The 23,838-nt window shown below is 48.5% G+C and overlaps 1 protein-coding gene and 1 long non-coding RNA gene across 3 annotated transcripts in view; one reads left to right on the top strand and one right to left on the bottom strand.

Annotated features, from left to right (window-relative positions):
• The window catches only part of MARCHF10 (membrane associated ring-CH-type finger 10), an 84,995-nt gene that overhangs the window by 3,107 nt on the left and 58,050 nt on the right, over positions 1-23,838 (bottom strand). The window contains exons 6-9 of the mRNA XM_059907801.1: positions 18,807-18,973; positions 16,255-16,364; positions 6,486-6,599; positions 45-87 (exon numbers count right to left, since the gene is read on the bottom strand). Coding sequence (XP_059763784.1) covers positions 45-87; positions 6,486-6,599; positions 16,255-16,364; positions 18,807-18,973 — 434 coding nt within the window. The remainder of the gene's footprint in view (positions 1-44; positions 88-6,485; positions 6,600-16,254; positions 16,365-18,806; positions 18,974-23,838) is intronic.
• The window catches only part of LOC132355450 (uncharacterized), a 36,863-nt gene that overhangs the window by 1,316 nt on the left and 11,709 nt on the right, over positions 1-23,838 (top strand). The window lies entirely within an intron of this gene.

The following is a 23,838-nucleotide window of genomic DNA, read 5'->3' as shown; positions in this document are numbered from 1 at the left end:
TTAGCAAACACCCTCAACATGGCAGGACTGATCCCCAAACCTACTTTCATTTTCTTCCGGTCTGGGTTGTGGGTAATTTCTTGACAACTATGAGAAAGAAGACAATGAAAAATGAATCATTTTTCCAAAGCAATTGTGAACAGATGTCTAATTCCCTAGTCTCGGGGATGTTCTAGGAATCCCTTACGTCACCTTAAAGGGGCAGAGTAAATGCGTGGAGGTGCCGAGGGTAGTGTTGATATTCAGCACCTGTGGGGCTTAGGCTCATCCTAATGAGAGCCTCAGCCATAGCCCAGGTCACCGTCGCTGGTTCGGGGCTTCTAAATTTGGCAGTGTGAACAGACTTGCTTCCTTTCAGCAATTGATCTGAATAGCAGAATCTCATCCTGATGGTCCGAATCACATTTGCAGGCCGTGGGGTGAAGGCCGTGCTAACTGGCCACTTGCCTCACCACTGGCTTTTAAACAATCGGTTGTATTCTCTGCCCGGCAGGAAGCAGCGGGCCCATCAGGGCTCTGGGCTCCCTCTTTGTTCTGACGTTATGGCCTTTTATGCCACAATAAGAAACACTGTGTACTCCATGGGAGCCCACTGTGCCAGGCTGCAGAAGGGCTTTGTGACAGGCTGGGGGACAAAACAAGGGGTGCTGGACACTGTTACTAGGGCAACTGCCTGGCCAGCGTGGAGGCAGCTGTGGCCCCTGGGTCCGTCTCACCAGAAGGCCAGGGGGAGGGCAGGGGAAGGATGCAATTTCTTCTAGAGCAGCAGTCCTGGTTACCTGGTAAATGATACATCAGGACTGTGCTAGCAACGGCCTCCATTTTCTCCAGGCTGCTAGGATGACCTCATCCTGCCTCTAGATTCCATGCCAGGGGATGGCATCTTTCTAAACCAACGCTCACACGCCACCAGGCAGCGCCGTCTTGGTGAGTAGGGAAGCTTTCCCAACTGTGGGCCAAGCCTGGGCCTTGCATCCTTTGGGTAGATTCGGTCCTCTGAGGCAAGGGTTTTCGGTTTTGTAGAAAAGGTGTGAATGGGGAGGGCCTAGAGTAAGTCCATCTAGCCTCACTCATGAATGGGCCAGTGGGGTTTCAGAGCTACTTCAAGACCCTCCCTGCCCCCCAGGCCAGCCACTGCAGTCCCTTCCCCTCCCCTCCAGGTGAACATTTTCCTACAGGTCAGGTGTTAGTGCAGCGCACCTGGGGCAGAAGACAGAGGCGGGTGCTCACGCCAGGAGGGCATCATGGAAGGCCTGGGGTCCCTTCTGCGCTCTGCCTTTTGGCACACCGACAGGGATTCTATTTTACCTAACTTAGCAAATTAGGCACTTGAGGGGTTTAGGGGAGCTGCTGTGGGCAGGCAGGGAGAGGAATTCGGGGTCCCGGGTCATTTCACTGGGGGGAATGGAGAGTGTGGTACTGACGAAGCCCAGGGCTAGGAGGAAGCCCAGGACAGGGGCCCCGGGGTGTAGGCCCTGAATACTGAAGTGTCCCGCGTAGGCGCTGAAAGGGAGAACGGGGAGGGAAGGCAAGCCCATTTAGCTTCACCCCGCAGGACAGCCCTGTGTCCCCATGAGACTAAAGGGTGAGCCCAAGTGGGATCAGGTGAGGCTGGTGGGGCGCTGTGTCCTCTGGAGATGCTCCCATCGTGAACAGCTGAAGTGAGAAAAGGCCACTTTCCTGCTGGGCATTTGCAGAGGATAACAGGCGGTGCTCCCTTCAGCCTGTACCTCACTCTGTGCCCACCTAAACCTGCCCCCCATCTCCAGTGCTCCCCACGTGGGCCCCCTCACCCTGTCCCAGGGCAGCAGCCGCACAGTCGGGCTCTTCCCCTTCCAGCCCACCCTCCACATGGCCGCTCCCGTTCTCTCTCGGAAACGCAGATCTCCCGGCCTGCCAGCCCCAGGCTAGAAAGCCTTCAGTGGCCTCCCAGAGCTGCACACAAACCCTCCACATCCTGCTCACTTCCTGCCAGCTCCGGCCACGCTCAGCTCCTTGACTTTCCCAGACGCGCAAGTCTTTTCCTTTCGGAGCCTTTGCGTTCCCTTCTGCATGGAATGCCCTTCCCTCCCCAGCAACCCTGGTCCGAGATTCAAGCTCAAGCATCACCTCCTCAGCTGAGCAGTTGACAAGAGCAATAATGGAAGCAGCTTTGCCACCAGGCTCCCAAAGCAGTGGGAAGACTGAGGGCAAAGTGTACAACCTAACTGGGTTAAAAGCAAGCCCTCTGAAACGCCGGCTTGTGTCCCTGAAGGCCCTGCCTGGAGAGTCTGTCCTGGAGAAGGAGTGGAAGGAGGGGGTGAGAACGGTGGCCCTTCACATCCTCTAACTCTGTTCTGTGTTCCTCCACATATGGCTCCATCTCTTGTCGTAACACAAGGTACATTTTTTGATAATCTTGGTTACATGTCTGTCTCTTTAGGATCTTGAGTCCCTTTTAGGCAAAGCGTGTCTTTTTTTTTTTTTAATTAGTTAATTAATTAATTTATTTTTGGCTGCGTTGTGTCTTTGTTGCTGTGTGTGGGCTTTTGTCTAGTTGCGGTGAGCGGGGACTACTCTTCGTTGCGGTGCGCGGGCTTCTCATGGTGGTGGCTTCTCTTTGTTGTGGAGCACGGGCTCTAGGCACATGGGCTCTAGGTGCACGGACTTCAGTAGTTGTGGCACGCGGGCTTTAGAGCACAGGCTCGGTAGTTGTGGCGCATGGGCTTAGTTGCTCCGCGGCATGTGGGATCTTCCCGGACCAGGAATCGAACCTGTGTCCCCTGCATTGGCAGACAGATTCTTAACCACTGCGCCACCAGGGAAGTCCCCAAAGCGTGTCTTGATCATCTTTATAGTCCCAGAATCTAGTTTAGAACCTGGCACATAGTAGGCACGCAGAAAATCTTTGAATACATAAATATGCCTTGAACTTGGGAGTGTTCCTTTACCTAGAATACCGTTTTCTCTCCACAAATTTGTACTATCACTTTCTCCAAAACATAACTCAAGACTCGCCTCCTGGAAGAAGCAGGTATTGGTTCATTAGTTCATTGTTTGAGCATCAGAAGGTTACTGTGCACCTACTATGTGCCAGGCATTTTCTGGGCACTGGAGGACTGTGGTGTACAAAAGAGATAAGGGGTCCATGTCCCAAGTTGCCAGTGACCACATCCTCCCCCAACCCCGCCTCTGCAACCCTTAGCAGACCACATCCTTATCTGGCAGTTTAGCAAAATTTACAAAATTTAGCAAGTTTGTAATCACTCAATGCTCCTGGCACCATAGTCCCTGGGACTTGGTCAGCAGTCAGATATGATTCACTGTGTGCCCAGCATCATGGGAGACAAGTGTAGAAGATCTGGTTTTGCCTTCAAAAAGCTCATGGCCTCACTGGGGAGACAAATTATTTGTTTATAGGATCCCTGGAAACCCCAGGAAGCCACAGTCAGGGAAGATCTTGGGTTGTCAATATCACAGCCTCTGGGAATTCAGTGGGTCCGTTGGTTCTCTTGACCAAGGGCTACTTTCTGATTATTAACTGGTTTTCTAAATATGTGAGTCACATCTTCCCACTTGATCATAAGCTCCTCAAAGAAAGGGACATCATGGTATCATGTTTGGTAGCCACTTTCCCAGATTCCCATCTCAGCATCTGATACAGGCCAGGGCATGAATAAAGGAGTGAATGAATGATCACTACCGTTGACAGGCACTCATCACTGGGTGTCTTATTGAGAAACAACCAGAAGCCTGGCATGAATGGGTTTTTTAGTTCTGGTCCATCGTAGTGCCTCTCTTTTGCTAAACGTTACCCTTAGAGTGTGAGTGTTTTCTACAAGAAAATACTGAGACTCAAATCCAGAAGAGTATGAATTTGACAGAAGCCACTTGTTTTCCAAGTTCCATTCGGGTACCTCTTTTTTTTTTTTAAATTTTAAAAAAAATTAATTAATTTATTTTTGGCTGTGCTGGGTCTTCGTTGCTGCACGCGGGCTTTCTCTAGTTGTGGCGAGTAGGGGCTACTCTTTGTTTCGGTGCGCGGGCTTCTCATTGCGGTGGCTTCTCTTGTTGCGGAGCGTGGGCTCTAGAGCGCAGGCTCAGTAGTTGTGGCTTGTGGGCTTCAGTAGTTGTGGCTCGTGGGCTCTAGAGCATAGGCTCAGTAGTTGCGGCTTGCAGGCTTCAGTAGTTGTGGCTCACGCTCTAGGGCACAGACTCAGTAGTTGTGGTGCACGGGCTTAGTTGCTCCGCGGCATGTGGGATCTTCCCGGACCAGGGCTCGAACCCGTGTCCCCTGCATTGGCAGGCGGATTCTTAACCACTGCGCCACCAGGGAAGCCCCTCGGGTACGTCTTAACTGATTCTTTGTGCTGGATATTGCTTGGTGGTTTAAACGGGTGAGATCTATTTCAGGGAATCTCAAATTACAGGTAAGCTTGTGGGGAGAGAAGAGTGTTGCCCTGTCCCTTCTGCTTCCTTCCTCTCTGGCTCCCGGCCTGCTCCTGGCATCACTTACTGCTTCTCTAGGATGGTTTTTACCAGAATGTTCTCTAGAGTCAATGCTTTAGGGTCTAGGTTTTCATCCAATGGGTTGTACTGCTTGTTGCCTTCTTGTGTGTGCTTTGCAGTCCTGGAGGCTTATGTCACTTGTGTTTGTTTGCTGATGTTGTGGCCATCTGTAACCTCTATCAAACCCTAGGTGCTTTGAAGTTCCGTGTGCAGTAAAAAGTTCATTAAAAAGATGTGGAATCATGAAAATGAGGTTACAGACATGTTAAACAAAGGATCATTTCCTGCTTCCTGTACTTCTTTCTCAAAAAAATGTATTTCTCTGAGGAATTTATGTCACCACTAAAACTACGGAAGAGTGAAAGGAAGGACAGGCCTGGGTCAGAAAGAGGGTGAGATTCCTGAGGAGACAATTTTGGCAAAGACCCAGCCTGTTGTCTTAATTGAGAGCTTAGGGTCTAAGGGGAGAATTGAAGCCAGAAAAATGTAGGGACAGATCTCGAATTCTTTTTGTTTTTTTTAAATTTATTTATTTTATTTATTTTATGGCTGTGTTGGGTCTTCGTTTCTGTGCAAGGGCTTTCTCTAGTTGCGGCGAGCGGGGGCCACTCTTCATCGCGGTGCGCGGGCCTCTCACTATCGCGGCCTCTCTTGCTGTGGAGCACAGGCTCCAGGCGCGCAGGCTCAGTAGTTGTGGCTCACGGGCTTTGTGGCTCACGGGCTTAGTTGCTCCGCGGCATGTGGGATCTTCCCAGACCAGGGCTCGAACCCGCGTCCCCTGCATTGGCAGGTGGACTCTCAACCACTGCGCCACCAGGGAAGCCCCTCGAATTCTTATGGCTAATGGTTTGAACCCGGCGTTTCTAGTGGGGATGGCTCCAAACGGATCGCCTCGGCCTCCAGCGGTGCGAGGTCTGGGGCCGTGTAGGGAGCGCTCGGAGCCAGTGGGGTCCAAACTCCAGGCAGTGACTGGTGCCGACAGGTGCTTCTCGCCCACTTGAGGTAGGAGAGGAGAGACACAGAGAAGAAGGCGAAGAGAAGGAGAGGTACGTGGGATAAGGGGGCAGAGCGTCACTAAAGCTGCCTTGCGGCCCCATCACTGGCTTGCCCACTGCCATACTGGCTTTCTTTCCAGTGGTGACCTTCTGATGTGAGCAGAGGTTGAGTTCCAAGCCTCAAGGGGTATACAGGGAACCCCAAACACTAAAAAAATATCAGTGCCTGGCATGGCTTTAAGGTAAGGGAGGTGCCCCTGTGCTCTTTCCTGGCCTGGCCACAGGGAGGCATTTAACCGGGAGGGCAGTCCCTTGGGGCTCAGGGTTCTGACTTGACAACAGCCAAGTGTACTTGTACATTTCAGAGGTCGGCCTGTCCGTCTCCCACATTCTGGTAGAGTAGCGGATCTAGGCTTCTCGCTCCACGCCACAGGGCCTCCTGGAGGGCCTCGGTTCTCTTATGAAAGGAAGGGCAGCCACAGATGATCATTTCTGGTAAATACATTGTCACTTCTCTAATGACAGATGGGACCCCATCAGCACCTTTGTTTCTTGGCATACACACACACAGACGCTGGAATAACACACCCTAGGATCCAAAGCAAAATAATCAGCTTCCCTGGCTGGGGGCAGGGAGCGTTCCTGTTTCTCATGGACCCTCCTTGCTTGGGCAGTGGGCATCCGCACGTAATGCACACCCAGACCCCGCAACCTTGCGGGCCTCTATTCTGGGGGGCAAATATCCCTAGAGACTCGCTTGCTTATATGACCATTAATGACCATTTAATTACGACTCATGTTTAACAATTACGTGACTGTCACTTACTTTTCAGCCAGAGGGCCACTGTGCCTACACCTAGCAGCCATTAAGTCTTAGTCTAATGATGACAGTGCCATATCCCACCAGCTGACCTTGAGGACCCCAATGGATGCACATGTAATAAACGGCAAGGCAAGGTTAGCGGGACTGCTGCCAGACGGTCCAGGCAGGGCCGGACTCACCCTCTCTCTTGCATCCTGATTGTGGTTGAGTCTCATGAGTTCTGCAAACCTCTGTTCATAGAGACGAAGCAGCAGCACCAGGCACAAGCCTGAATTCATCAGCTCGTGTTGTGCCTACATGTGGACAAGGAAACTCTTAAGTTCATCTGTAAAATATACATGGTCTAAATCATGGGGTGGAGGGTACAAGGCCAAGAGGGGACAAGAAATAAGACAAGAGCCCGAGCCCCAAGGCAAGCCGTGTCCTGGAGGACCAGAGAACAGAGCAGAAGGGGAATCCAGGGTGGAGGCCGGGCAGCCATCCTGGAATCCTTTACTGCCTAGTGCAAGATGCTTGAAAAGGCTCCAGGCTTAGTCCCAGGCCGTGGACATTTACTGAGCAGTTTCCTGCCACGGCCTTGAGCTGGGTGTTTGGAGAACACAGGGCAAAACGTCTCATCTCCCTGCTGGGACCCCTTCCTGTGATGTGGGAGAGAGTGCCTCATTCATAAATGGCTCCAGTAGCAGCTGGATGTGTCAATGGCCACGAGGGAGATGCAAAGGGGAAGAAAGAGACTGGTTGCGTGTGACGTGGGAGATGGCATCTTTGGTCCTTAAAGGATGGGAGGGACTTTGGTAGGTGGCTATGGGGGGGCGTTCGGGGCCTTTCAGACAGAGGCACTGCATGCTGGCAAACACACAGAGGGCAGAGCATATGTTGGGCAAAATTCTCTACTCACTGGTGTGGCTGGAGTATATGGGGAGGGTGTTTGTTTTGAATTTTTAACAAATCTTGGCATGGGCTGGGGAGATGGAAAGGTGGGACCATGTTAGGCAGAACTGAGGTGTTTGGGCGTCATGCTGTGTATATGTATGTGTGTAGCTGCTGGCCTCTGAGTAGAGAGGTAAACACGATGAGATGTGTGTCTTAGGAAGGCAGACTTGTCTGTAGGAGAATCTGGGGCACAGGTGCCACGGGGGTGGGAGGGGGCACTTGATTTGCCTAGATCCCTCGTTTGCCCAGAGAAACGGCCTCAGGCCTTAGTTCTGTACGTTTCTGCCTTTACAGATGGGCTTAACGATGGTCTCACCTAGGGGCTCCCCGACTCCCCACCCGCCCTGGCTGTTCTGTTATCATTTAACCCCCAGAGCGTGCTTGCCCTGTGGACCTCAGGGCCTTTGCTCTCGCTCTTTCTTGTGTGGTCTGTTGGCTTGTTTTGGTGCTTCTGTTGTGCAGATGCTCCTCTGCCACTCTCCATCTTTCTAAGGCTGTGTGCACGACTTCCTTTACAGCTGTCACAGTGTCACCTCTTTGCAGAAGACTTCCTGATGATCCTCATTTGATCTAGTCATTCCTCCCTGAGTCCTAAGCATTTGTCTTTACTCTGGACACAGCATTTTGCACTTGTTAATGTTTTTGCTTTTTCTTGGTGGGTGGGGTGGGTTGTATTTTTCTCACTGGTGCTGAGAACACAGGGAGGTTCCCAGGGAGGATCTGGCTGTCTGGCTGACCACGGTGCCTCTGTCCTCGGCTCCTTTGGCCGTCTGTCCTCCAGAGCCTCACCCTGTGGACCTGCATCGACCCTCAATAAATTCGTGGATTAGTGATGACTCCTCCTTGCCTGCCACTTTACTCCCCCATCTGTCCTCATGTCCAATCTCCAGGGTGGGAGGGTCGGGGATGGGCCAGACGGTGCTCAGGAAGCCCTGGGGGAGTAAAATCCCCAGCAGAGGGCATGGCCCTTGACATCACCCTTGGGAAAGGTCGGCACCATGACCATTTTCCCAGGAGAACCGAAGCTCGGACTTGACCCAGTGAGCATCTCAGCGCCTCCTCCTTCCTTCTTCAGTGGCCCGAGGTGCTTCACAGGCCCATCATCCTGTTCCCATCCCGTCGAGGGCAGCTCAGGAAGCTGGCGCAGAACACACCTCTTCCAGGATGAAACAGCTGCCAGAAAAGGTGCCCAAGCTGAGCAAAGATCGATGCACTCTTCCTTCTGCATCGGGGCCAGCTCCAGATCTTGGTGACCGCTGGCCCCAAGGTCACTGCTCGAGACCCCTCCACCACCCCACAGACCCGTCTTTAAAAGCTCTAGTCAACTATCCTTAGCGGTTTGCCTCCTATTTTAGCCTTTCTCTCCTGACCTTGGCCTAGAGCAGGCAGAGAGCTGGTTGCTTGTTTCTACTTTTTTTCTGTGTTAATGGCCTCCTCCCATCTTTCCCAAGAGCTGGTGCCTCCTTTGCGGTCTTTCTCAGGAGCCACCGCCTCCGGGAAGCCTTCCCAACCTACCTACTGTTTAGCTCCTCCACACAAGCCAAGCCTTGTCCCTCATTCGCTTTTCCTGGTGCGGCGGCCTCCCGTGAGCTCCCGATGGCTCCCTCTCCCCAGCACTCACTTGGCCAGGAAGCCTTTCTGCTCACAGACACTCCGATGCATAATGGCAAATCAATCAGCTAGAAAATGGCTTGGAACTATCAGGTTTGTCACAGCGTTCAGGGAAATCATTTACTTTTTATGACTCCATAAGACCCGGAGGCATGCAGATGGGAAAATATCCACTAATGTTTTCTGCAGATTATTTGAAAAGTCACTTCCAGCAGATTGTGTCTCTTCTCTGGTCTGTGGGAGGGAACCTGTTACTCGGTGCCATAAATCTCACTGGCCTGGCTCCTTTATGTGTGCCCTTTGCAGAGCCTGTGATGCTGGACAAAAGGGCCGGGCCAGCCAATCGGTGCAGGCGTTTCATAGTCAGCTCAGAGTCATCCTTTATACTCTGAGCCACAAGTGGGAGGGATTTGTTATCAGAAAGAGTTCCGTCCGCGGTATTTGTTCGGTAAGGGCAGAATGAGCTAGTTTTTGGAGCGTTATTTATTGGAGCTGCTCCCTCCCCTCCCCTCCCCAACCCAGTTGCATCACCCTTTGCTGCCGACAGGCAGCAGCAGAGGTGGGGATGGGCGTTGGCAGACTTTCAGGGGAGGGAGAGGCATGTGAAGCAGTGGACGGGGGCTCGGGAGCACTCAGCCCACCTGCCACATGTTTTTCTTCCTATTCTCCTGCCCCTTCATTTTGTTAAAATTCATTTCAGTCAAGAGATTTGCTACGGATGGAAATTCTCAACACAATCCGCTCGAAGAAACAGACAGCCTGGCTGAACGTTCTGTCAAGTCTTCAGATATGTTCATGGGATGCTCCCAGGTGTGAAGGTGATTAGGTGACTGCGTGTGTCCGGGGACATCTGTCTGAGGCCAAGATGGAGCGAGTCAGGCCTGTGCTTCTGAGCAATGACAGCCAGAGGCCCTCTGAGCCCCTCCTGTGCGGCAGGGCCAAGATGGCAGGAGCACGTCTCCGTCACACAGGGGGCCTGGGCCCCCAGGGTAGGCAGCCTGGGGCCACCGTGCCCTGCGATGTTGGGCAGACTTTTAACTGTGCATGGACAAAGGGACTCCATTTATAAACGGGGAGAAGCAGCCTCTGTTCTGCCTGTTTCTCAAGGCATTATGGCAAAATGAGCTAAAACGACATGGTATTTCACAAAACCGAGAAAACATCCAACAAGAGGCAAGAGCTAAAGCTAGGATTCAGGGCAAGGGCCACATGTGCCTTGCCTGCCCCTGTGCTCCTAGTGCCTGGCCCATGTCTGGTATATGATATGTGCTGCTATATGATATGTGCTCAATAAATATACGCACGGATGAAAGAATGAGGAAAAGAATGTATAATTTTGGACCAGTGATGACTATCGACTCTAGTGGCCCCAACTTTAACATGTATCAGAATTACTGAAAAGGCCTTTTAATATGCAGTTGCTGGGCACCCCTTTCCCCAGATTCTTATTCAGTGGGTCTGAGTGGGGCCCAAGAATGTGCCTTTCTAATGAATTCCTAGGTGATGCTATGCTATTGCTAGTGGTCTGGGGCCCACCCATCTTTGAGAACCCCTGCTTTATTTATTTATTTTTTTTAAAAAAATTATTTATTTATTTATTTAATTTATTTATGGCTGTGTTGGGTCTTCGTTTCTGCGCGAGGGCCTTCTCCAGTTGCGGCAAGTGGGGGCCACTCTTCATCACAGCGCGCGGGCCTCTCACTATGGCAGCCTCTCTTGTTGCGGAGCACAGGCTCCAGACGCGCAGGCTCAGCAATTGTGGCTCACGGGCCCAGTTGCTCCGCGGCATGTGGGATCTTCCCGGACCGGGGCATGAACCCGTGTGCTCTGCATTGGCAGGCAGACTCTCAACCACTGCGCCACCAGGGAAGCCCAGAACCCCTGCTTTAAACTAAGGATCAACAGTTGGTAGCCAGTAAGCTGAATCTGGCCTGTGGATGTGCTCTGGCTGGAAGGAAGGAAGGAAGGAAAGAAGGACAGACATGAACTTCTTCCGTCGAAGAGAGTATTCGCAATTTTGTCACAATGGCCACCACTCCCAATTGATGCCACTTGGGAGATTCTGATCATTCGTTATCTGCCTGGCCTCTATGGCATTTGAGTGTACAATCTGTGACCTCAACTTTTCTTAAACCTGTTTTCTCCTGGTCCATTTTGCAACCTGGAATGTTCCTTGGAGCTCTACCTGTTGCCATCCAGGAGTTCTTCCTTCCACTCAGAAACCAAATCAAGCAACCAGTCAATCAAGCATGAGTCCCACGTCCAGGTTAAAGTGCACACACATGGGAAGATGTGGAGTTGCTTCACGGCAGCACATTGGGAGGTGGGCAGTGGGTGTGGAATGCCTGCTGGGCTTAATTTTCAGGCGTCTTTGAGTTAGGGCGGGCGTGAACTGCCGCCAGCCAGTGCCTGGACCACTAGATGCCCGTAGCCCAAGGTGCTTAGTCCAGGTCCTGGGGCCCCCCCACCCAGCTACTTTAGCCTCAGGGGGCCACTCTCCAGGCCTATAGGAGCTCCTCATCTAGCTGCTGAAAGTCTGGTAACAAGCCTTGACCCTACGGGGCCCAAGGGAACCGCTCAGTGTCTGAGAGATGGAGGGATAATCGGATTTCAGTGTTAGAGGCCACGGGCAGCAATGAACCAAACCAGGGAAACATACACTAATCCAAGCCCACGCACACCTCAGAGACCATTGATAGTGCTGACCGGGTGCCTCCTGGGTGTGTCCACAGTCTATGGTCAGATGCTGAGTGAGGTGTCTGTCTCCCACGTGAGCAGAGGGTTTTGCCCTCAAGAGCCTCTGTGTGGAGGGCTCACTCCTCTTTTTCCTCTCCGGTCCTCAATGGCTCTTCTGTGGGGAGGGTCTCTCTGGTCCTGAGAGCAGGTCAGGCCTCTCTGCGCTGTGTCCACAGCTGCTCATCTACCCCCTGCTCTGACCCTCCCACACCAGGGTCACTGCACGCCAATCTGCTTCCCCGCGAGACGGCAGTGACTGTGTTGACCTTGGGCACTGCTGTGTCTCCCAGCACAGTATCTGGCATACAGCAGGCGCTCAACATGTGTCTTAAAAGTTAATGAGTTAAATTTCTTTGTTATGTGTATTTTTCCACACTTAAAAAAAAAATAGGGCTTCCCTGGTGGCACAGGTTGAGAGTCTGCCTGCCAATGCAGGGGACACGGGTTCGAGCCCTGGTCTGGGAAGATCCCACGTGCCGCGGAGCAACTAGGCCCGTGAGCCACAATTACTGAGCCTGCGCGTCTGGAGCCTGTGCTCCGCAACAAGAGAGGCCGCGATAGTGAGAGGCCCGCGCACCGCGATGAAGAGTGGCCCCCACTTGCCACAACTAGAGAAAGCCCTCGCACGAAAACGAAGACCCAACACAGCCAAAAATAAATAAATAAATAAATAAAATTGAAAAATAAATAAATAAATAAATAAATAAATAAATAAATTGACCCCTGGTCCCATCCCAGACTAATTAAATCAGAACCTCCAGGGCTGAGCCCAGGCATCAGAAAAAAAAAAAAAAGACATGCAGCTAAATGTTAATTTCAATTATGGGAGACTTTTGTGTGTTTGTGATTTTTATAACTAAGGAAAAGCAAAAAAAAAATCTAAATGTGAAAAATGCACAAGAAAATAAGTTAGTGAGTTAGTTTGCTAGTTAGTTAGTTGAGGTTAAGTGCAGGCCAGCCTGAGCGGAAACCAGTTCTAAGCCTCTTCTGGTTTTGACCCTCTCTTGGTACATGTCTGCGTTTGGCATCAGCTACCCCACTTCTCAAGAAGGGAACCCATTTGCCAAGGAGTGAACGGCGTTGAGGGTTGGCTAAGTGGGCCCAGAGGAGCCAAGGTTTGGGAGTCGGAAGAAGGGCCTGGACCTCATGAAGCACAGGTGTGCACATCAACCTCCTGGCCAGGCCAAGGGTCTCCCACCTGGGGACGAGCGGCGATTGTATTCCATCCTTGTTATCTTTGTGCTAAATGACAGTTACTCTGGTCTTCATCCATGGAGAGTTTCTGAACTTGTCGAAGTCACACTTCCCTAGTGTCTCAAGTTTAACTCAGACTGTTAGCAAACAGACACCACTGAATTCACCACGGGCCATCGGAACAGTCAGAACTGCTGTAAAAGTGTGAGCCGAACTGCTTTCCATCAGCAGATAAATATTGCACATTGGTTCTTGGGACCTTTGTTCTCCCACCAGGGTGGGTCTGTCAATCTAGTTTCTTTCTGTGATTATAATGAAGGGCATTTTCAAAAGGCTTTGACAGCCTGTCAAGTTCTCAATGAAACTAATTTGAACTCTCTTCTGCTTCTATGTCGTGTCATTACTGTGCTGGATATTTTCCATTTTCCCCTCCAGATACACTTTCCACCCTGCCCTGTGGCCCATCATTGGCTGATCTCAATGGACTGCATTAACTAGGTCCCCTTGTCGTCTGGCTCCCCACTGGGTTCAGCTAATGGGAGACCCTAGCTGGAGACCAGAGGGCGGGAGAAGAGAGAGGGGCTGGGGTAGTTATTCCCCTCGTTCCCTCTCTGCTGGGCAGTGGTGTGGCCATGGCAGCTTTCCCCTGCTGAAGGTCACAGGCTGGTGGTGACTCTCTCCTGTAGCCACAGCCCTCCTGATCCTGATAACTGCCCCCTCCCTTTGTCACTCCAGGCCTAGGAGGGGTCAATTGCCGGTCCCAGAGTGCCTCTTCATTCCTTGTTGCTCTTTTACTATCCACATTTTGGCCCTTCATTCAGCTCTCATCACTCGCCCCTTGTGCATGTGCCACCATCTCTTTCCTGCCCAGACCCTGGCTGACACGATTACTTTCACGGTTCTTTTTAGAATGTGCTCATAGCCCATTCTCTCAGCTGGTAGGATGCAGTGAGGCCGAGGTTACAGGTATGACCCCTGTGGGGGCCAGTTGGCTTTGTTCTGTGATGGATTCTGGCTTGGTCCTGGTACCCTTAGCTTTCTCCCTTGAGTCCAAAGAGGTCAGGCATCTCTGGGGCTGTAATATGACGGTTCTCATTCACCAAGAGTCTTCTCTGCTCAGGCACTGTCTTAGGTGATGTACTGGGGTCTTTTCCTACATCCAATCCTTCGGGGTAGGAATTATCATCTCCCACTTCCTACAAATGAGAGAACTGAGATATCCAGAGTTGGTGTAGTTTCCCCAAGGTCACAGGGCCACTCTGGGGAAGGGAATAGGATTTAGGTTCACATCTTAGTCAAAGTTGGTGTGCTTTCTGGCGGGGTGTGCTGCCTCGGGCTACGCGCATGCACACATTTTTGTGCAACTGGAAAAAGCTGCTGTTAGAGAGCCGGTTCTGCAAGTGCCACTGGTGAGCCAGCAGTATGTGGTGGCGGCAGCAGCTTCGCAGAGGGAGAACGAGGTGAAAATGCTTGGGACCAACCGGGGTCTTTACTAGACAAGGCTTTCCCCTGGGCTGCATGGAGGTGGTGATGCCTGCAGAATATTCTGGTGGGATTCAGGTAACCCGGCCTTGCCTGGTCTTGTCCTTCCTGGGAAGTCCTGCAGGCTCCACTCCCAGAAATAATCTATTCTTCGAAATGACCTCAGAGAAGCTGTCTGCATCTAGCTGGCACCCTGACCTCAGGCACTCAGAGGGCCTGGTTCCTTTCAATTGTTTGACTGCAGCATCCTCAGGGTCCAAGAATGTGAGTCGCTTCTGTTTCTCATCTCAGATCTCAGTGCCTGGGGGTTACGACTGAGTGATTCGAGACCCTCAGGCCTCAAAATGTAGGGACTCAAAATACTGAATTGTTTTCTCAGGAAACTACTTTTTTCTTCCTTTCTCTCTGCCTCCCTCCCCTCAACTTCCTGAAGCCCAATCTTCAAGGCTGGGATGGCGTTACGTCCATTATATCACACTTATTGGCTGTGCTGCTCAAATCTCCATTCTTTTCTTCCTTCCCTCCTTCCCTTCTTTCTCTCTCTCTCCTTCCCTCCCTTTCCTTCCTTCCTTTCCTTCCTCCCTTCCTTCCTTTCATCCTTTCTTCCTTTCTTGTCTAGCAACCTTAGGATTTTAAAAAGGTAACTACAGGATTGCCCACACTCACGGGCACCATTTTGACTCAGCTGTGCTTTTTGCAAGAAAAGGTCTGGATACAGACAGGCTAATGATCTGAAAGCCAAAGTGACTCCTCTGAAGAGTGACATTTTAGTTGCTAACAGTGATTTTATAGTTTTTAAATTATGTGCTTTACAGTCATGATTATTAATCATGTTTTTCCTAATTGTGTGATGAGGGAGGTCAGTCTTGAATTTTAATGGTAATGATGGGCTCTTTTCATTTGATAAATATCTATTGACTGCTTATGTGCAAGGCATCTTCCAGATCAGCACCACCCAGTAGAAATACAATATGAGCCACCAATGCAAGCCATATATGTAACCTGGAAATTTCTAGGAGCCACATTAAAGTAGTAAAAAGAAACTGGTGAAATTAATTTCAATAATATATTTTATTTAACCCAATATATTTTAAATGTTATCATTTCAACACATAATTAATGTAAAATTATTTATGTGATATTTTACTCTCTTTTTTTTTTATACTGAGCCTTTGAAATTTGGTGTATAACACAGCACATCTCAACTGGAAGTAACCACTTGTTCGTGAGCTACCTGTGGCTTGTGGCTTCTATATTGGGCAGTACAGTTCTAAATAGAAGATTGTTTGCCTGAGAATTGGACAGTGAACTATTATCCTGGGCATAAATCACCTTCCCACCTAAGGTTAACTCTTTCACAGTATTAGAACTTCAATCCAAATGCCCCAGGAGAATTAATTCACGAGGTGTTAAAAAGCACACAGTAGGGGAATTCCCTGGTGGTCCAATGGTGAGGACTCGGTGCTTTCACTGCTAAGGACCCGAGTTCAATCCCTGGTCAGGGAACTAAGATCTCAAAAGCCAAGCAGCACAGCCAAAAAAAAAAAGCACACAGTAGGTGCTTACTACATGTTTTTAAACCTTGAGCAAAGCAGTTCCTTATTACCCCAGAGTTACTTGATATATAAACTGGAGACTATTTACTCCAAGACCCTAATTTTTTTCTCTTGTTATTAAATTGTTTCAGCAAATTTGGGCATGAAGCTTGCCAGACTATTCCTGTTTCTGTGTGTCCAGTCAGCTACTGTAGCTTCCTACTTTGTCCCTGACAGCAGTGGGACCTCAGCCCAGGGCAACCAAGTCTTCCAACCCTCCAGTGGTCCAATTTAGTAACAGACCTTCTCAGAGAAGCGAGCTAAATTAGGAGACTCCCAGACTCACCCCCTGCACAGGGCTTCTACGTTCCTTGTATCAGGGAAAGAGTTTCTTCCTGCCTTGTACCTCTACCCGACTCTAGCCTATGGACCCAGAGTGGGTGTGAGCAGCTCTTACCCGGCACTGCTGGTGCTTCTGGTAGAACTCGGTCACATTAAAATCATCCAGGTCGACCAGCAGGCTTTGTTTACACATCTCACAGGTCCTCACGGTGCCAAGATCTGCTCCTTAAATTAAAGAATTTTGTTACACGTAACCCTTTTGGTGTTGACATTTTGCGAGCGAATTTGTGTGTGTGTTAGGAATTCTGAGTTTCAGTGGCCTTTTTTTAGTCAGTTTTCTTTCCTTCAGGTTCAAGGTAGAAAATGACCTTGAACCCGAGATCCAAAAAATTTCCTTTGTCATCATTTTCATTATTATGCAAGCTTCCTGTGAGTGAAATTCCCAGGAACTTCACCTATTTTAAATAACAGGTCTTGCTTTCTGTTTAAATATAAACATATTGGTTCATAAAATTAGAATTACTACATGGAGGCTGAGAGTCGGTAACAGAAGTGTTTGCCAGAAGAGTGAATACTGGGTCTATGTTACTGTTGTTTTTCCTGGCAGATCTAACACTGGTCCAAGCCAATAAATTAGTAAGGACCAAAATGGTGGCAGAAGCTATCCATGATCTGTGGCTTAAAAATCTGTCTTTACTCCTGCCCAGGTGACTTGCCGCCTGAGAAGAGTGAAGGGACCCCGGGGCCATGTGTGGGCACTGGTATGGCAGTATCTGGGGCCAACGCTTGAGCCTGAGTTCAGCCTCATTTGGGAAAAGAAACAGGAGAAGGCTTCCTTTGTCGCTGGTTTGTTGGGTTTTTTTTAACGTGAATTCTAGATCAGCACTTTTTCCTCCGCTTATCCTATTCCCCAATGCAAAAGTGAAAGATGCAGATCTATGGCTGTTATGTCTAAGCAAGCGTGTTGCCATATGCCCTTTCCCCCTGGTGTAGGTGCTGCATTTTGGCTAATGATGTACTAGTGTTTATTTTATGCATTAGAAAACAGAGGACTGGGAATTCCTTGGCGGCCCAGTGGTTAGGACTCTGCGCTTCCACTGCAGGGGGCCCCGGGTTCGATCCCTGGTTGGGAACTAAGATTAAGATTCCACAAGCCAAGAGGTGCGGCCAAAAAAAAAAGAAAACAGAGGACTAATCAGTTACTTGAATTTATTTGGTAAAGATAGGGTTTGTGCAGTTTTATACCCCAGTTCTATTTTTCCCCACTGGAGATACAAAGAGGTAGTAAAGAATAGAGAATTTCAAAAGACAAGGATGAACAGTGATCCCTTATCTGCATTTTGTTGACTTGAATTTTTTTTTTTAAAGCATCATTCTATAATACTTAAGGCTACGGAGGGTCCCATGTGTCCTCCAATCTAATCCTGCCAATTACACCCAGACCAGCATTAGCATTTACCAGCATTTAGCAGTACTTTCATCACACATCTCATGAGTAATTTTTTCTGTGCTAGATGTTTAATTAGCCCAAATTTCTCGTAAGATAAAGCATTGCACAGCATAGTCATTAGTGGCTGAGATCCACTTGTTCTTCGCTCTGTGAAGGGCTGGGTACCCTGCTCACTGTGTGGAGATGCATTTAAGTAATTCGGGCAGTGGTCGCTCCTACATTTCTCCTGCAGACGTGGAGAAAGGGCCTCGGGGAGGAGACAGTTAACCGGATCATCCTGCGTGTTCATTGCCTGATTAAATGGTGTGCTGTGCTTGGTGAGGGGGCGTGGCGACACGCCACGGGGACAGGGTCAAGTTCTAGGTCTCCTGGGCTGTCTGGCACAATGATAACCAAGGAGGAGAGCATGGAGGAGGAGACAAACAGCATCTGGCTCTGGGGTAAAAAGTTTTCAGAGAGGGGAGTCTAAAAGCCTTAGGTGTTTTTGAAGCGAAGTGTTCTTTGCATTGGCGTCCTATTTTTTTGTTGTTGTTGTTATTCAAGTTGCTTTTGTTCCTAAATGTTTTGAAGAAACCTCCTGTTCTCTGCCAAGAAAACTATAGCCGACCTACTGACATGGCTATATTTAGGTTATAACCGCCCTCGGGAGTTGAGAATGGGGTTTCACACCCAGTTACAAGATCTGTTAAAGACAGAGCTGACAAAATGAGCACAATGGGAATCTCTTTATCTAATATGGCGGTAGAAAAATCAGATCAGTGCTCTTTTCCTTGCTGCAAAAGGGCAGCTTGGCTCAGCTTCTAGGTGCTACCCCACCCCCTCCCCCCAAGTAAAAGGAAGCAGAACTGGTCTGTCTACCAGCTGCCCTGGTGGCCGCTGTGTGCTTGCTGAGACCCAGCCATAGACCCAGTTCTAGTTTCCTTCCTCCTGGGAGGCAATTTTAGCACCTCTGCTCAGGCCTCGAGCAGGGGTGAAATTCGACAGCACGTTCCAGGATTCTTCCCTGAGCCTTGAAAACAAAACAAAACAAAACTCATTTCCCTCCCATAATTTGAAGGCAGCTTAGTCCTGCCCCTGTCCTTCGGGGGCTGTGAGCAAGAGCCCCGTTCCCCCCCGAGCGACTGCTGCCGTGAGCTGTTGTCAAGGCTGCGCGTCCCACAGGGCGGCGCCTCGTGGTAAGTACGCGGCACGTGTGTCGTTCCGCCTTTCCCACCTACCTGATGTTATTTTCACTTTCAGCCATTTTTTCAGGCACTCCGGATGGACAAACCGCAGGCTTCCCACGCAGCCGCACGGCTCCACGAGGGGGCTGGCGGGGGAACCCCCGGCTATCTGACAGATGCGACACAAGTCTCCCTCCTCCTCGGACTCCTCCTCCAGGAGACTAAGTGGAAAACAAGCCCTCGTCACCAGGAGTCTACACGTTTGCCATTTCCACAAATACCAGTTCCCAGAGCGTAGGGTGGGGCGGGGAGGAAAAGGAAGCCATCACCACCTCCCCCAGCCCCGCCGCCCCCATGCCTTCCTGGGGGCTAACTCACTGCTCCCTCTGACCCTGCTGAAGATTCTTCCCGGTAAGATGGTTACTGATAACAGGGTCAGGAATTCTTTTTCTTTTCTTTCTTTTTTTTTTAGGCCACAGCAGGCAGGTGGTAGAGGTATTTTTAATTTTTTTAAATTTCCTTTTTTTTTTTTAGGCCACACCCCGCAGCATGTGGGATCTTAATTCCCTCCCCAGGGATCGAAGCCCGCCCCCGCTGTAGTGGAAGCGCGGAGTCTAAACCACTGGACCATCAGGGAAGTCCCTAGGTTCACGGATTCTTAAGTCAGGCTCCTTTGCAGTTATTGATCCGTGTGAGCGAACCAGGAGCACCAGCGCTCCTATCACACATCCGAAGGTTGGGAAAGAGCTGCAGAGGGAAACTGAGCCAGAGGCTAGGAGCTCTTCTCCCCGCACCCGCCGGGGCCTGGCTTTGAGGTTTGCTTCTAAAACTTGTGAGTTTGATGACTTTGGACAAGGTGTTTGAGCTTCCCAGGTCTCTGTTTCCTCATGTGTAAAGCCATGATAATCCGACTACTGCTACCCACTTACAGGGTCATGGGGCAGCCTGGAGCGGGTGAACCTGCCGTGCAGACAATAAAGTGCACCTGGAGTCTGGTAAAGGACTGGCGTGTGGAGACCACTCAGTAGATGTTGGTTGGGATGAGTGATGAACCAGTGAACTTGGACGTGAACTCACCAGTAACTCAACCCTTGCCAATAAATTATGCCAACATTCCAGAATATAAGCTGCTGGAATGTGATGAAGATGGAATTAATGAAAATGTAAGCAAACATATTTGTGTCTCATAAATGGTGAGTCAAGAATAGCTGGTCGATGTTTCTGTAGGGAGGCTTTTGAGGAATCTAAGGCTAATTTTTTGTTGTTTAGAATCCTCATGGGCCTAGGGACTCTCTGGTCAAGGAAAGCAAAACTGGCTAGAGACTAAAATCAAAGGAGAGGAAGAAATGGACATTACTCTGGATATAGGAGTGTATGCTCAGTGTCTTAGAAGAGTTTTCTCCCCAAGAAAGGGAAGTTCAATGAAAAGGAACAGAATTATACTATCTCATGGTGGACACAAACAAAAGAAGAGATATGCCATGTTTATCAAAGAAAGACTCAATGTCTGCAAGATGTCAGTTCTCCCCCAAATAATCTGTAGATTCAATGCAATTCCAATGAATATCCCCAAAAGCTGATTTTTAAATGTATATAGTCAAGGACTCTTAAGGAACAAAGTGGGGAGGGAGGCTTTTGCACTTATAAACTTATAAAGCTTCAGTCATTGAGATGGTGTGCCTTAGGGAAAGACAAAAAAAAAAAAAACAAAACAACAACAGAACAGAACAGAGAGCCCTGAGACAGACTTATACATATATAGTTTGTTATATGACAGATGTGGCTCTGCAGGGGAAGGATCCTGGGACAACTTGGTATTCACAATGCATACCTCACACCACATATTAAACATCACACTTAAGTCCAAAATTCATTTCACATGAAGTCCTAAGCGTGCACAGGAAAACTGTAGAGATTTTGGAAGAAAATAGGAAGAATGTCATAATGACCCCAGGTTAGCGAAGGATTTCTTAATCAAGACAACAAGATACAAATCACAATCCGTAAAGAAGATGGATACAGTTGGCTACATTAAAATTAAGAATTTATTTTCATTAAAAAACATCAAGAAAGAGGAGAGACAAACTACAAATTGAGAAAAGATATTTCCAACACATAACTGTCAAAGAATCAGATTAATAGCCAGACTATATAAAGGATTTTTAAAATAAAAGAAAAATATTCTAAAAGAAAAATGGGCAGAAGACATAGATAAGCATTTTGTAGAAGAAGAAATAGAAATGGTCGTTTAACATCTAAAAGAGCCAACAGGGACTTCCCTTGTGGTCCAGTGGTTAAGACTCCCTGCTCCCAATGCAGGGGACACAGGTTCGATCCCTGATCAGGGAACTAAGATCCCGTATGCCACACAACGTGGCCAAAAAAATTTTTAAAAGAGCCAGCAGAACACCTAACCTTATTAACAGTCATGAAAATGTAAATTAAAGCCACGGTATCATTTTACTCCCATGCGACTGGTGACAATGTGTAAAGCCAATCAGTACAAGTGCTGACAGGATGGACAACAGTATACATCACTGTTGAGACAGTACATTGGCATTACTTGTATGGTGGAAGCTGTGCTACCCTCCAGGACAGCAAGTCCACTCCTGCATAAATATCCCAGAGAAGGGCTTCCCTGGTGGCACAGTGGTTGAGAATCTGCCTGCCAATGCAGGGGACACGGGTTCGAGCCCTGGTCTGGGAAGATCCCACATGCCGCGGAGCAGCTGGGCCCATGAGCCACAACTACTGAGCCTGCGCCTCTGGAGCCTGTGCGCCGCAACAAGAGAGGCCGCGATAGTGAGAGGCCCGCGCACCGCGATGAGGAGTGGCCCCCGCTGCCACAACTAGAGAAAGCCCTCGCACAGAAACGAAGACCCAACACAGCCAAAAAAATTAATTAATTAATTAAAAAAAAAATACCCCAGACTGGTTGGAACCAAAAGGCTGATGATTAAAAAAAAAAAAAAATATCCCAGAGAACTCTTCCCATGTGCACCAGGAGACGTTTACAAGAATGTTCATGCAGCACTGTGTACAGAAAACAGTAAAGGACCCAAATGTCCATCCACAGGAGGATGGCGAAATTGTCTGTAGTGGTGAAAGCAAATGCATTAAAGCCCAAAAATATCAACCAGGATGCATCTGGCTAACGATGTAAGGGGAAAAAGCAAGTCACAGAAGAACAGATATTCCATTTCTAGGGAGTTCAAAAATAATAGTAACATTTCCACAGAATTCAAAAATATATACAATGTGTTGTTTGGGAATACATATGCTCATATGGTGAAGCCATAAAGCAAAAAAACTTCCAACAACCAGAAACTAAAAAGCACAGGAATGATAATTGCAATGCAAGAATGATTTCCAGAGGGTTTAGGGGGTTGGGAGGGAGGAGATGAAGGAGGGAGATGAGGCGATAGGGTGAGTGAGGGGCTCCCAAGCTCCAGTGATGTTCTGTTCGCTGGACGGTGGGCACAGGGATGCCCGGGTTTTGTTCTGCTTCTAATTCTCTAGAGTGTGCGTATGTTATATGCTTATTTGTATGTATCAAGCTAACGAATCAAGCGAAAATTTTAAAGAGTATAAGTGGCATTGAGAAATGGGCTTGAAATCTTAAAATAAGGCATATTATAAAATATGAACCAATGTTTACTAAAAATTGCATTTATATGCAAAGATAAAAGACTGGAAAGAGTTTTTCACAGTGCTTTTCTCTGGATTATAGGGTTATTGGTGATTTTTCTTTTAAGTTTATATTTTTAATATTTCCTAAAATGAATATTTTTGAAATATAAGAAAAGCATAAGGTTTATTGTATACAGAAAAAAGAGAGTATCTGATAAACAAAGTACACAAATAGTAGCTGTTTAATGCATTACTACACCTAGAAGTGGGTGCATTTTTAAAAGAAGTCATTTTTAGCCCAAAGGCATTGCTTTGGGATGGTGGAAGTCCAGACCCCTGGCAAGTGGGTTTGAAGAGTATTTTTGGGTAGGTGAGGATGGATGGGTGCTGAGACCTTTTGGCCCTTAACCCTGGGTCAGTCTTTTGGTAGTTTGTTTGATATGGAAAAAAAAAGGTGCTGTTAACAAGGAAATTACTTCATTCCTGCAGTCGGATGATAGACAGGAGTGTGTGAGCATTCTAAGTCGTATCTTTTCCTCCTTTTTGCATTCAAATTCATTGCCATGGAATTTTCCCACTTACAGATGAATATCAATGGGATAATTAATGACCCAATGAGCCATACTAACACAAAAAAAGGGCTCGCATTCAAAGAATCACTTTCCAGATCAGTAAGCCAATATCAGGGCATGGTAACACCTATCATAAATTAAATGGTCAAATCCTGACATGGTGTTTAATGACAGCTTTAAAAAGTATTGCATTTCATAGTTGTGAAATATCCCAAAATCATCTCACAAGAAAGGAGAGATCAAAGAAAAGAGCAATTCAGAAAAGATCTTATTTCTCTCTTTCTTGTGCATGAGAAGCAGCACATAAAATGGAAGCAGTGGTCACCCCAGCGTGGCCCTTCAGAGAACTGAGGTAGCTATGGCAACTGTTTGAGACCGGCCTTTTAGTTTGGAAGGTTCAAATTCTAGAACTGTTGGTTGGATTTGCGCAGAGCTCATGGGGGAGAGCTGGTGAACTTCCAAGTGCTGAATGGCTCCTTCTCTGGGGAGATAACAACCATTTCGTAAAAAAATCTTGGTTCCTAATTGCTAGGGGGAAAGGGAAGCCCTATGTAGAAGTCAGAAACCCTTGGGACTTCCCTGGCAGTTCAGTGGTTAAGACTCCATGCTTCCACTGCAGGTGGCACGGGTTCGATGCCCGGTCGGGGAACTAAGAAACCGTAAGCTGCAAGGTGCGGCCAAAAACAAAAAAGCAAACCCCAAAACCCTTATATTTGGCAAACTTGCCTTTTATTTTCTTTGTTTTTTAAAAATTTTATTTATTTTTTATTGGAGTATAGTTGCTTGCCTTTCTTAAAGTTATGGTATTCAAGGGAAAAAAACACCTTGGGAATACTGAAGAAGTTGGGCTGAAAAACTGAACATTTCTTTGTAGAGACATATTT

The sequence above is a fragment of the Balaenoptera ricei genome, chromosome 20 (assembly GCF_028023285.1).
Source record: "Balaenoptera ricei isolate mBalRic1 chromosome 20, mBalRic1.hap2, whole genome shotgun sequence".
NCBI lineage: Eukaryota > Metazoa > Chordata > Mammalia > Artiodactyla > Balaenopteridae > Balaenoptera > Balaenoptera ricei.
Note: the sequence above shows the minus strand (reverse complement) of the source record. Positions and strands in the feature narration are given on the sequence as shown.